At 46.7% G+C, this 14,595-nt stretch overlaps 1 protein-coding gene across 3 annotated transcripts in view; it reads left to right on the top strand.

Annotated features, from left to right (window-relative positions):
* LOC119168211 (uncharacterized) overlaps nt 1–14,595 on the top strand; it is a 500,388-nt gene that overhangs the window by 184,066 nt on the left and 301,727 nt on the right. For all 3 annotated transcript variants that reach the window (XM_075867474.1, XM_075867475.1, XM_075867476.1), the window contains one exon: nt 10,087–10,225. In XM_075867474.1, the coding sequence (XP_075723589.1) occupies nt 10,087–10,225 (139 nt within the window). The remainder of the gene's footprint in view (nt 1–10,086; nt 10,226–14,595) is intronic.

A 14,595-nucleotide genomic window follows, 5' to 3' on the forward strand; every position in this document is an offset into this window, starting at 1 on the left:
TGACGCTATGATGACTGGGAGACGTGGCCTTGCTCATACGCCATGTTTATTCTATTCTGACTTCTTCCTGCTCGGCTTCTACGAACCGTCGCTACCTTCTTACGTCACATAATTCCCCCTCCCCCCGGAAGAAGTCGCGTCAGACACTTAACAAAACAACAAAAACGCAGAGTGCTAAAGCGAAAAACGTCAAAATGCGCCGTAGTTCCATTCCAGAAGGGAGCTCCTTAACTCGCACAAAAAATCCACAACAGAGGGAAACAGTCCGGCTATATCTAAAAGAACTCGGGTGGACGAGGCTGGCTGTTGCGTCCTGGATGGTATAATTACACCCTGAAGATCTGCACTGGTGATGACATCGGTTGAGTTCTTGTGAGGAACGGGCAAGGTTGGGAGTCCCTGTAGCATTTCAGGTTCGAATGTCGAAGGCGTCGAATTGTGTGTCGTGGTGGGAACAGACGGTGTGCTTTCAGTTTGCGAGCGCCATGGTCGCGGATGACGGATTGGTGTCTCGGTCTCTGCGTAATACAAATGATGCCTTTTCGTCTCTTTCGTCGTTTTCTGTGGTTTCGAAGCTGTAATAGTAGGCGCAGTCTTGATCTCTTGTGCAAAACGCGTTTGTGGGGCCGATACCTTATGCGTATATGCCTCACGTCTTGAGTTTGCTTTAAGAGGCTCGTTTTGCGTCGTCGTCCTTGTTGCCGTATCTGTTGCAGTGTCTCGAATCCTTGGACTTGCTTTTGCTGGCGTTGCTGTGGTTGTAATGGAACGTGCTGAGGTGGGAGCGCTTCTCGAACATCATGCCAGTTTTCTTTACAAACTGATGTAGTGTCCAGTCGGCAGCTGGTAGTCCGTGGGCTGTTGTAACGCTTTTCAGGGAGTAAAGTTGGTAGGACAGATTTGACTGGAGGAACATCAGAGGCGCATGCGACAGCATTCATTACGCAGGCTTCTGACACCTGGCAACCTGTAAGAGTTGCTTCCGAACCTCCTGTGTTTGAGCTTTCAGATGGCTGTGCTCTCAATGGCGACACCGCAACAGGCGTGGTTTGGTCAGATTCTAGTTGGGAATGACTGTGTTTTTGTGCAATGAACGATGCGAGCTCTTCTGGCGCATGAAACTGAACTGTAGATCCCGGGCTTAACTGAGTACGCTGCGAGCTCCTCTGCTCTATTCCGACCATAGTGAACGCGTGAGACGCGAGTTGGGCGTTGTGAGCGACCGAAGATCTACGTGATAGAAAAGCAGGAGGTTGGTCAATGCGTGAAGGCTGCTTTTGACTGTGACGACCGAGTGCGCTTGTCGGTGGACGGTGAGTTATAAGCAAGTCTTCGTCGTAGTCGTCATTGTATTCTTTAAACCAAACGGTCATTTCTTAATTGTTTGATCTTTTCCCATGACTCGTTTTTTTTTGAAATATATTGGTGAGGTAGAATTTGAAGGCCTCACCGGAAACCTAATCGGTAAAGTTGGCTACCATCGCTTGTTTCGACCACGACGCAGCGGTAGCGTGGAGCTCGAACAGGTGGAACCAGTCCTGCACGGGTCCATCGTCCGCTGCTCCGGTGTACTTGGGAATGGGAAGCTCTGTCGATGGTTCTGTCATGATGGTTGCAACGGTGTCCAGTGGTGACGCACTTCTGTGGTCTGCGTTCGGTCACTGCGTCTCACTGAGGTCTTCGATGATGATGGCCGGTTGTTTAAGTGGTTTCGAGGTCTTCATCCTGTCAACTTGTGTGACGCTATGATGACTAGGAGACGTGGCCTGGCTCATACGCCATGTTTTTTCTATTCTGACTTCTTATACCTCGGCTAATACCAACCGTCGCTACCTTCTTACGTCACACACACTAAAACACACACACACACACACACACACATATATATATATATATATATATATATATATATATATATATATATATATATATATATATATATATATATATATACACATTTTTTTTAATCCTATCTAGCTATAGTACAATTTTTTGAATCTGCAGCATCATGCCAGTAGACTCTTTAAGCCCACTTCTATAAAAATATGGTAAATATGCGACGGGATTGGCAGTATTGATAAATAAATAGATAAATAAATAAATAAATAAATAAATAAATAGCTCTACCATCGGGGCGGACATTGAGTGTCATCAGTCCTTATAACAAAACATCACACTGCAACTCTCCGCACTCCGATCAGATAACGTTTTTCACGATCCACTTCTCGTCTTATGTTCTTTACCGCCTCACCGATAAGCACATGAAATCTTTTTTATGCGTGTATAACATCCGCACTCCTTATCTACTTTCTGATACATCAAGGCACAAAGCACGTATATGAAGTTCTGCAGTGCATTACGATATAACGCATCGCTCCATTCATATTGCTGGTCGCATACATATTCGCACCTACACCGCATTAGGAGTATAACTGCGTCTCCCATCCGGGCCTCCATACGCAATCGATGCTAGATTTCTTTAACGTCTTCGTCAACGGTCATCTGGAGCGTGTATCTCGCGATCTGTCTCCATTCGCCGAATACCGCCGTATATACGCCTCACCCCTTTTCGCGCTCAGACACGTTCGAATCATATATGTAACTATACAAAGAGGGGGCAACATGGCAGACACTTCGCTATATGAGCTCAGACCCACGTTCCTTTCGTCCAAGACCTTCTACCACTTTCGAAACGAGCCGACTCTTCGTTGGCGGCCTCGGAGAGATCATTGCGCGGCAATATACGCCGTGCCCCTTTCCTTCCCAAGTCGACGACGACCAACGAATGTTTCATCGGGCTGCAGTAGGAGAGAGAGTACGGCGTTGGAGCACTCGTATACATTCGGAGGCCCCAGTCGCGGTCGGCTGGAGCGGTACCGTTTCACATTTGGAGTTAACAACCATCGACTACGAGCGCCTTCTTACCACCCCACTCATCTAATGGAGAGCAAAGGGGAGGCGAGACTCCCCTTCTACTCTATTTATCTCCGCCTCCCTCCTCTTTTAAGCCAGCTGAGGCGCTCAGTTATTGATGTTCAGGCATCATCGTTTGATTAGCTCCCATTTGAAGCACTGCCCGGGGAAAGACGATGGCTTGCGAAGTCGGTGGGTGGACCACGGAGAGAGGAGGGACTTGAGAACTTTTCCTCCGCTCCTATACAGGAAAAGGAAGGAAAGGGCGTGAACGTCCACTCTGATGAGGCTGGAAGAACGCCGCACTCGCGATTAAGTCACGAAGGTGACGGTGGCGATGCGAACGGGAAGGAGGAAGTTCCGTGCCCTCGTGTTAACAGTTCCGTCTTCGCGGTGTGCGAAGCGGTGCTCGTCTCGGAAGAAAGCTACTTGGGGCGTTAAGGCGAGGACATTCTAATCGCATTAGGTGGCTGCTATCCCCCCCTTTTTCCTTACTCACTAAATGACCCTTCTACGGCGACCCGCTACATCGCTATCCCCGCACATCTTGCGCCCTCTCTTCCGCAGAAACCTTCCTCCTCAGCCTCTTACAAGACCCATGTACGTGAGCTTTTTTAGCTTGTGGAAACCTTCTCCGAAAGTCGTCGTGTTCCTCGTTGACACTTCCAGCTCACCATGCCCCTCTGGCCCCCTTGCGCACGTTTATTTGCTTGCGGGCTGCTCACTTTTCACCTCGGAGCAGCTCTTCGCGTGTGCTGCGTTTGTTTGTCTCTGCGCCTGCGTACACGATTGGCTCTCGTTCTTGAGCCGTTACCTAACGAGCCCCGCTGATGAAAAGAGCCCCGGCACTCCCGGACCGACATCGTCGCCTCGTTTGGCGTGCGTGCACTCGGGACGTCCACTTATTTGAATTTCTGTATTCGTGTTAACGCGTATCCGCCCTTTTGTCGTTGTGTGTAGATGAACGTAAGGAAGGAAGGGAAATAGGGGGAAAAGAACGGCAGGGAGGTTAACCAGCCTATAGGCAGCCGGTCTGTTACCATGCGCTTGGGAGGGGGATGGAGATTAACGTAAAATGCAGTGATAAATTTAACCGTTAAGGTGAGAGTCATGACGAGTCTTTTTCATTAGGGGGGTAATGACAATAACCAGTTCTTACAACGGCATTGACTGTTGTTTAGAAAAGAATGAATACATGCGCGTTCTTTCGCGTTCGTTTTCGTCTTCTCAGACGAAACCCTTAGATGATTAATCAAACGGCAAAAGAGACCGTCGCCGATGTCAACGCGAGGTGACGCAAGAGATCATTATGCGATCAGATTACAGAGCGCCACCGTTTGTGACGTCATTTGGACGACATTATTGCGTCTCTATGACGTCACATCTTTGGACTTAACATGAGGATGCCATCACATGACATCACCACGTGGTCAAAGATGAACTGATCCAGGGGGCACATCAAGATCACGAAAGGTGCAGAACACATGCAAGGCCTTCGATATCGGAAGCAGTGAAGAGCTACGTTAGGCGTCGAGTCTTTTCGAAGATTAACGCAAAAGAAGATGACATTAGCGTTGCTGTGGCATTATACGAATGCATAAGTGAGCGTATGAATAGTTGTTCCATAGTTAGGCTTTTTTTTCTACATGTATCGCAATAGGTAAGCGCGCACTGAATTGTGTTACAAGAGTGTCAAGAATGCTCTTACCCTTTCTGTGATCACATTCAGGATGCAAAATTATCGCAGCCCATATCGTACATCGTGTCTATTTTGTGGCGCCCCAATCTGAGATTTGACTGCCACCAACTTGTTGAGCATGTGCACGGGTCTACCTTACAACAGTTCACTGTCGGACATAGAGAACGAGGAAAATTTGCCTGTGTATTTTATGTCATAATTTATGCCAAATCACAGGCTCTATAGGAATAATAACAAAGTGTGGGAGCACTACCAGAGTGCAATAGTAGCTGCCTAGTTCTAAAAAGAGGAGGCTCGAAAGGCACCTGATTGGTTGGTGGAGGTGAAGGTGGTTATGCGCGCTCTGACGTCACACGATGTCACGCGTGTGGCAGTCTGTTGTGCGACTGAAATAGGGTTCTCTCTAATGTCTCTCTGCAGCTTGGCGTAAAACATAAAAAAAAATTATCGCTTTTTTTGAGATAAAAGAAGCGTACAGGTTATATATTAGTTAGAAGTAATTGGGAAATAATGAGTATAGTTATAGTTTTAGTATCTTGTAATCAAGCAGTTCACCAATTGATTGTTTACCAGCATGCAAGACTAATTTATTGCCTTAATAATTACAGAAAACTACAATTTCACTGCTGCCGTGCCTGGCGGTAATGTCTGGTGAACGGGCGACCTCCGCCTTGTTGAAGCAGCAAATAGTCTTTCCAGGTTGCGAGCTCTGCAACACATCGACGCACAGCTTTAAAAAAACACAGCGCTTGGGCAGGGCTCCACTCTCTTCAGCAGTGCCTAACATGTCCCCTATAAAGAAACAAACTACACAAAGATTAAAGATAAAAGAAAGATTCAGGTGTGTTTGATTGTTAGGAGGTGTCGCTAGTAGTAGCGTGGCGGTCCCAATCAAAGGCGACACCGCGGGTCTACATGGTACCCGCACGAGTGGCTTGCAGTCAGCGGGAACGACTTTAATTAGGGGACCGTCGGCCGTGCGACTTTGTGTTTGAGCTGAGCGAAACAAGGAGGGGGGGGAGGAGTTGAAACGTCGGAGAACGAGTCCGCGGGCGCTGTTTGGTTCTGTGGAACACTCACCTACATGCATACAATCCCCTCCCTGCTGGTCTTGCCCCTCCATCAAGGCCTCCCCTCCTTTTCGTATTTTACAGCCGTACTGTTAGGATTTTTTTTCTTATGAAAGCTTGCCGAATGTGCGACCCCTGGATTTCTTGAATCGCTTCTCTCGATCATTGCCTCTCTCTGCCCCCTTCGCACATTAACCCTTCTCTTCCCCTTTCCTCACCTTTCTAGCTATATCCCTACTATCCCGTCGAAATGGAGGGAGCTAAGTTTACTTGTCGGCTATATGGTGGCGATTCGAGCGTGCACAGGCACTTGTTAATTTGACTAAGATGATTCGAAAGTTTGTTTGCTTGTTTGTTTTTTTTCTTCAAACCTATGACAGGTACCCACTCCGGGGCTTTAGTGAAGAATGCGTAGTCGAAATTTCAAATGGTTAATGGAAGAATGTTAGGCGATTTAAAATTAAGAAATGAAATGACAATAATACGTACTACAATGGAAGGCCTTATTCATCCTCTTATTTCAGTCGATTGCATTGATTGAACCTTGACCTTACCTCGGCGGATCGTTGCCGACTGTGGGCGGGGTTTTTATCTGGCGACTTTGGGGGATTATGTTGGACCGATATCATGTTGCAGACTATTTTTCACATATGTATTAAGCATAATAGCCTATCTACTTCTAGCTTCCGCTGGAAACGGTAAACTGTTGGAGGATGGTGCTATATGGCCCTTCAACAACGTCTGTTGCGCCTAGCTCCTGTCTCATAAATGGCGAGCGTGTTCACACCGGAAGAGCAGGAACACCCTTGGTGTTCCCAACTCACGTGCCTGTGGTTTTGGAGCAGATTTCCCTATAGACAACACCTCTTCCTTTTCTTCCTCTTGTTCCCCTTTCCGTGCGCGCCATCCCCACCGCTGGTTCGCAAGCGCCGCTGTTCTTCCCCACGCTTGAACTCTTCGGGATAAAGGCTTCGTGTAACGGCTCTAGATTAGTTCGTGTGAGGGCGCACAAATTATATGCGACTACGCGTTTCCCCACTCCCGTTCTTGACCCTAAACGACGACGCTGCTCCTTTGGGTTCCCCTTTCTCCCAACGGAACGGCGTGAGCTTTCAACCAAAAGCTGTACGTGAGACGGGAGCGAAGTAACGCGATTTGAGGAAGGGGAGTCTTTTTTTTTTGTCTGAGTCACCAGCTAGGACTGTGATGAACGACGCGATGGTGAGAGTTAAGAGCGTTGCTTATGTTGCGTTCGTGCAGTATATAGTCAAGAAAGGCGGACTAATGAGTTGGAGCAATAACGCACTTACTTTTCTTCTTTTTTCAAGGTGCGAATCAAAGGAGGATGTGAGAACAGTGGCGACAAACTAGCAGCAATTGTTTTACTTTAATGATACTGATGAAAGGAGAGGGAGACCTTATAGTGGGGATGGAAACATAGAGTAACCTGTTGAGAGTACAATTTCTAAATTGGTCTACATTCCAGCAAACATGGTTCCATGCGTTCGAATCCTTATTGAACTGTATTGAGCAACGAGGGCGTAGCCAGAAATTTTAAATTTTTTCGGGGGTGGGGGGGGGGGTGGTTAAGCACCACACTTTATGTACATAATGTTCGAGCTTGATTTACTATGTGTACGTGTGTATATACGAAAGTAAAATTGATAAATTGCGAAAAAGTTTGAACTCCTCCTCCTTCTGGTCACGCCTCTGTTGAGCAAGAGTGCGGAGGTGGCAAAGAAGTTAATCTTACCACAGAAGGGGCAACACAATGGAATCTTAATGTCTACTGTAGGGATGCCTCACGCTTGCTTCTACTACAGTCTTATCGTACAGCGCCCATGTCTACCTGATCCTACTGATGACGTGGGTGGAGGGTTTCTAACATTACGGCTTACCAAAGCATGGAATGGCATCATCTTCTGAAAAATGACCCATTAAAGGTGTCGGTGCTTTTCTCACCGGTGGGGCTTCGATCGAATGCTGGTGAATGACACTTGCTTACTGAGGTTCTTCAAACAACTTCCACTTTTGTTACTCTCCCATGACCGATTAAGGTGGTGGAGAACATCATCACGCATGCCCGTGTGTTCTGCGTCGTTTTTAGACCACGCACACTTCACGGAACTGTTCACGCTTGTGTCACATCGTTCTTCGCCATCTTTATGTTGACCGCTTCAAAAGTCGCGGTAATTGAGGTGAAGGTTTTGTAAGCATGAGGTGTGTGTTGGTGTCGATGTTTCGACAAGCGGACTTTTCTTCAAGGTTTCTTCAAGACTGCTTCCGTGCTTGTTCAGGACTAGTCTTCTTCGATCAGCTGTAGTCTTGAAGAAGACAAGTCCACCTCTTTAAATCTCGACTCCAGAACACACCCCCTCTTTTCGGATGTCTCATCGCAAGCTTCGATTATATTCTTCGTACGTTTTTGTTTGTGGCTATTGATGAGAGTACACTTTAGTTTGAAGTTGGAGCTCGTATACCAAGTTCGCAATACTTTTTCTCTCAATATTTTTGTTTCGCGCTTCTCGCCGTAACGCTTTCTTACGAGCTCGTCCAAAATTTTGGATTCTTGTATAAAGAGGAACTCTCGCGTCTTATGTCAGTGCCCCTTTCTACTTTTATTTTCTTCGTTTGGCGCACTTCCTGGGAACTTCAAAGTTCGCTCATTTCCCGTCCCACTCCCGCATGCATGACGTTTCGTGGCAAGCGCGTCGAGCTGATGCAGTAACGCCGAAAAAAATATAAAATAATAAAAGGATAGAAAGAAAGCAGAACGCGCGAGACGCAACCAGGACGGAACCTTCGGACTCCGGAAGGAACGAGCTCGGCGTCCGAGCTTTGCGTGTCTCACGGCGCTGGCTTATTTATGGGCCACTAACTGGCCAGGCGCGAGGGCTCGACCCGAGGGAGCGAGCTTGAACCGCGCGCTGACCCCCGCCGCAGGAGCGAGGCGTCTGGACCCGAAAGGCACCGGAGGTCTTGAGCCGGAAAGGGTCAATGCCTCGTTCGTACTTTATGTGCATTTCTTGCTTTCTTTTTGTATGGTTTTTTGTTATTTTTGTCGTTTTTATCGCCCCCCCCCCCCCCGAAAAGAAAAAAAGTAAGACGACGAACAGCCTTAACGTAAGACTTTCGCATGCTGGCGACAAGCGGCCTGAGGTCATGTGGTTCTGATGGCGACGCCACCAGGCATGCAGTTCGGACGTGCGTAGTTGTTCCTTGGGACCCGTACAGGAGCGGCGAGGTTGTGGTGATACATTCACCGACCGGGTTTTTGGAGAGGCATGCTATAAGCAGTTTGTGAAGTATTGATGACGTTTTAGGTTTTACACGCTGAAAAAGTTGGTATGCATGTGAGACGTAGTACAGTGGAAGACTCCGGAAGTTTTAGACAATCTGGTGTTCTTTAACATGCACTGGCATTATACAGTATATACACCACCGCATCTAGGATCAAACCTGCGAATGGATCAGCAGCCGAGCTCCACAACTCTATACTATAGAATGAAGTTGGACCGTGAACAACCAGACAATCGCTCAATACGAGATTAAAAAGGTTAAGGGCAGTGCAGCTAAAGAAACTCTACACAGAAAATTTCACTGATGCTCTACCTGTTGTTAATGTATTACTATTATCTGAACGCGTGCGATGAAGCTTATAAGTTCGTATACCACAGGTTTCGCCATCTGTTTTATTTTTTTTTTTTTGCTTCGTCCCAAGATACGCATTTCCGCGAAGCGTGGCATGCATGTATACATGATTCCGCATGCATGCTGCTTAAATGCGCTCACTTGACATCGCGTGATGTGATTTGTGTAAGATACTCCAATCGTTCGCCGCCACTGTGCCTGCGTCATACGCTATCATCTTTGGTCGTTAATTACGAAATTTGCGAAACATAGTGTATCGTGTCCAACAAACGATAACGTTGCGCACGTAATTCTGAAAAGGTCTGATCTTATTCTTATCTCGACACGTGTTGGATCGAGTGCAGAGTTGCCTTCGGGTGAAATTGAAAAGGTGCCAGAACCCTGAGCCAGAACTAGGCGAATGAGCCATGTCTTTTGTTATCGCAAAGCTGGTAGCCAAATCCAACATAGTATTTGCTATTGATGAATTAATAAACCTATTTTGAATGAGTAAAACCAAAAATTTTAACATAGCCAGTAAATAGCCCGTATACACAAAATATTTTCGTCACCGAATGGGTCCAATAGTGAACAATTTAGCGCAAACTAGCCACCAACGGCAACTTTGGTCGAGTATGCCTGCGTACATTTTGAGCATTAAACAATGAATAATGAGTGTTTCAGTCCACCTTTGTTGCTAGTGTGGTTTCGCATTCGCCAGTATTTTTCACTCGTCGACTCAAAGTCTTTGCCCTTCGTGTGTTGTCTCTGCAGGATGTCTTCTGCCACTACGTCCAAGAATGGGGACTGGGGCGAGCAGGCTGGCAGCTCGGGCGCTGAAGACAATGAGCGCCAAGTACAGCCCAGCGCCGAAGAGAGCTACCGCCCAGCGGCTAGACCCAACCTAGTGCAGGTGAGAGGGCCTTTTGCAGCGAGAGCTCTTTTGAAATCGCAGAAGCGGATTTCTGTGACGTAGTTGCCCGCCGCTTCTGGCGGCGTTGTCCATAAGCGCTTATGGCACAAACTAAAAAAAGAAAAGAAAACAAAAACCGAGTTAAATTTGAGCTGATCAGCCTGACCTCTTTTATCGGTAAAATCACCTGTTCATGAACACTTGCTCAAAAGCTTAAGCGCATATTCTCCTATGTTTATATTAAGTTAATAAATATGCACTGTATCAGACTGCCGCTAGCTCCTGCGTCAGCCCACCTTGAGGACAGACCCTTGTGAGAACAGTTGGTGCTCGAATGCCAACACGATCAGTCTGGGCACAGAAAATAAGTGAAGACCTTATTGAACATCTTGTGTGGTACTGGCCTATATTGAATAGGGTATAGACACCCCCCCCCCCCCCTATTTTTTTTCGTGCATCTGCTTTTCTCTGCGCTTTCCTTCTCCTCTTTTTTCTTTCCCCTTAGTGCAGGGTAGCGAACCGCATGCTACAAATATGGTTGACCTCTCTGTATTTCTCTCAATTTCTTCCCTGTCTCTATGTACTGTACGATTGTGACCCTCCCCCTTACAAATTCGAACCCCCCCCCCCCTAAAAGGGGGTCTTTCAATAAATAGAAGTGACGTGAAAGGGGGAGCGCAGTGATTCTTAAATAGGAAAATGAAAAGTGAGCCCCGCCACTGTCTGCATCAAAGCAAGGGACAAGAAGGGATAAAAAGAGACAGCGAAGTAAAGATTAAGATAAAAAAAAGTAAGAGATTGGGAGACGGTTAGAGAAGTCAGTGAACGGTACCTCGATCGGCGAGCGGATGTGGAAGCGAGGACATCGCGGACAATACAACCATCAGCCACGAAATTCACCGAGCGTCTCAAGCGACCTGAGGAGCTTAGCCCTTCTGTAAAGCAGGCCCCCTGCTTGTCAAAAAGCCATACCGGTGCTTGAATCATCTCGATACGGAAGAAAGGAGCTACTTCCAGCGTCCATGAGGACCTTGATCACACGTGACGAAACGCGATCCCTCGGTCCTGCAGCGAGTCCAGAGCAGGGCTCTTGCTCACTGTGTAAAGTCAGCTGACACTGGAGAATGGCCCCGTCACGTCGCGACACCCCGTGGCAAGAAGCACAAGTGATACGTACGCCGCTCTTGATTTACGTCGGCTATTGGCCAATGGCATGCTATCCCGTGCTATTGAAGAAACTGAGCATGGTCCTATATATGAGAATAGGATGCTAGACGAAATGGCGGCTACGTGTTCCGCGTCCGAACTCTTACTGCTAGGCGCGCGACTGAAAGGTTCGGCTGAGCTCGTTATACTTGTGTGTGCTTTTTTCCAGTTTTTTTTTGTTTCACTAAATATGATGGGCAGGGTAGATGTTGATTATGGACTTTCCTAAAATTAACTTGACGTCACTGTGGCGGTGCGATAGTGTAGCCACCACGGGGATGATGGGTAGTACACAAATTTGCTTAGTATCCGTCTTTGCGGGCACCGAACGCTCTTCTGGCTTTGTTTATTGTTCTGTTCCGTTGTTGTTTCGAATAAAGCAACGGGCCGTTGTGAACTACGTGAGTCGATTTGAATCAGTGAGGCTAAAGAGGTCAAGCTGGTACAGCGTAGCTGTCAAACATGTGACTATTGTCGTCTCGTGACAAAGTTGCTGAAGCCGAGCGAAGCCAAACGGAGTCGGAAGAACGAAGATCAGACAAATTTGTGCCTTACCCGTGCATCATTCCCATGCTGGCTGAAGTACCGGGCGTTGCAGCTTCCATGAACACCAGTACCAGAGCTTCCCTCTTGCGTATTTATAGGAAACTACATGTTCATGACCGCTTCAAAAGCGAAGCTGACGAAGCGCTCACTATACTGACATACGACGCAATGCAACTCTGACGAAAACCTTCGAGGTTGGTCCACTCCTCGATTTTCCAAAGCGTACGTGCCGACCCAAGCTCCGCTTTCCGAGTCGGGAGGATCTATAGCGACCGCGATTCTAGAGTGCGCCAGATGCTTCAGTTTATTCGAAGCTTTTTGCTGTTTCACTGCTTTCTTTTCGCCGGCAACTTCACTCTCTTTGACGGCGATACCCGGATCTCTAAGGTGAGAAAAACTGATTTGTACATCGGGATGGTGTGTGCCGCCTTCTTTATCAGTTTCATGTTTATATTTATCTCTATGTTCACTTCTTTATTTACGATTTTTTTTAAAGTCTCACCAATGAACGTCGCCCTTTGGCTTTTGATCGCTCCTTCCGTCGTTGATTGCGGCGGGCTCTTCGAGTGGTGCGCGAGGCTTGCTAACATCTGCACCAAAACTCGAGAAAGAAGGAAGATTCTGTCATCACTCTTGGTATTTTTTCATAGTCTTACGAAAAGTTGCAAAAGGAAGTTGCAGATAACACCAGGCAGCTTGTGCGGGGGTTCCTGGAAATTCACTCGAGTACGCTTGGTAAGTGTCGTTGGCCAAAGCAGGAGAGAGACGAAATTGGGAACTTCAAAAGAGATGCCGGTTCTGGTGAATCGGGCTGAGAGACCAAATGTGGACTTTCCTCGGCGAACGCTGCTAGCGGCCGAGTATAAAAATTCTTGCGAAAAACGCGTCGCACGCACAAAATGAATGAGGAAAAAAAATTAGATCAGTAGAAAGAAACTACAATCACCACAAAACAAGCAACGTTTTCGCTAACGCTTTTGTGGAGTGGCTGTTTTTTTTTCGTTTACTTCTACGCATAAGTAACCAGTGAGCATGGCGCAATCGCCTGAGTATGTCTAGACATTACTTCACAGCTGTCCCTATAGGCAACGTGTTTACGCATACATTTCGCCTCTTTTTCGTACAACGTACCGCGACTTTTCACCTGACAGGTTTTCGATTACCTTTACGAATGACTTCACAGGCGTCTGACTATCACGGTGGTCTGAAAGCTTATGCTGACTCATATCTCTACGAGTCGAATTCACGCGTTTCTCTTCCCGGCCGAGTTTTGATGGAGCCCGAGTGGTAGAGACCCGTAAGCTCAGAGTTGGGCGCACGTTAAAAAACCCCGGGTGGTCAAAATTTTTGGGGCCCTCCGCCAGGTGTTCCTCATAATCATGTCGTAGTTTTGTGACGTAATGTCACATAATTTTTTTTATTTTCGAGTCCCGTCTATGAGCAATCCTTTCGAAAAGGAATGTTTAGACGCCGTTCGTTCATCCTACACAAACAAGATGAAAGTGAAAGCTTTCTATATTGCGATTTTGTGGAGCGGTGGTAGCAAGGCGCATATAGAAAAGATTTCAAAATGGTTGGGTATTTTTATATTCAGTGATTTTGTACACTTATCTCACACTTCAGAAGGAAAATTGGTGTTTGCTGAATTTTGACACAAGCGGCGGTTAATCTTTTCTTGTATTCACCAATATTAACCAAAGGTTTATTACAAGTTCAAGATTTGTCTTAACTTACAGTTCTAGTGAACGGAAGCGGCGCTGCAGTGCTTTGCTGCCGACTCAAATGCCGGCAATGTTTTCCACATTTCAGGGAGTGTCGAATGCTTGAGTTCCGTATGCCTTTAGTTTTAAGTGCAGGTTAAAGAAGTTCAGGTCTTCTGACTTCAGGACTCCTCAACGACGGCTTGCCCCTCAATTATACGAGTATTCTGTGGTGTTAACCCCTCATGATTAAAAATAGGCGTAACAAAACTAACCGCGTACGTCTCTCCTTCGATCATCGGTTTTTCGTTCACTGTATTCCAGTAAATTATTGCGCTTATCCGTCATTTCTGTCACAGTTCATTAAGAAATAGTCAAGCATTGTTTTTCAACGGAAAAAGCAGAACGTAATACAAACAATAGTCAATTTGATGCGTGTGCCACACTTCAAAAGTTTCACCGGATCGTTTCTCCATCGAACGTCTTATTGATTTCCAGTCGAACTGTCATTGAACTGCCCATTTAAGTTTCTTCAACACGAACGTCTCGCGACGACTGTGAAGTGTCGACGCTTGTCGGCACTTCTCACCACACTTCCGCTGGTTTATTTTGTCGTCCTTCAGCTTAACCGCACAATTGGCGGCGTGTGCCTCGGCCACTTTCTACTAGTTTTAGCACGCTGAAAACGCTTTTTCAGGAGAACTATTTCTCAATTTTTTAATTGTATCTTTCTTTCTTCTGAATCTTTGTTTTTCATTTTTTTTTCACGCTTCTAGCGTGCTTCCTATAGCTTCCGTGCCTTCAGGGCCATCATTTCCAGCTGTCAGCTCGCTTCTTCGATGGCAGGATATAAAGCAAGAACACGTTGTCACAGAACAGAAGTATAGAAATAGATGAAGGAGAAATTAATATACGCGT

The sequence above is a fragment of the Rhipicephalus microplus genome, chromosome 6 (genome assembly GCF_043290135.1).
Source record: "Rhipicephalus microplus isolate Deutch F79 chromosome 6, USDA_Rmic, whole genome shotgun sequence".
Taxonomy (NCBI): domain Eukaryota; kingdom Metazoa; phylum Arthropoda; class Arachnida; order Ixodida; family Ixodidae; genus Rhipicephalus; species Rhipicephalus microplus.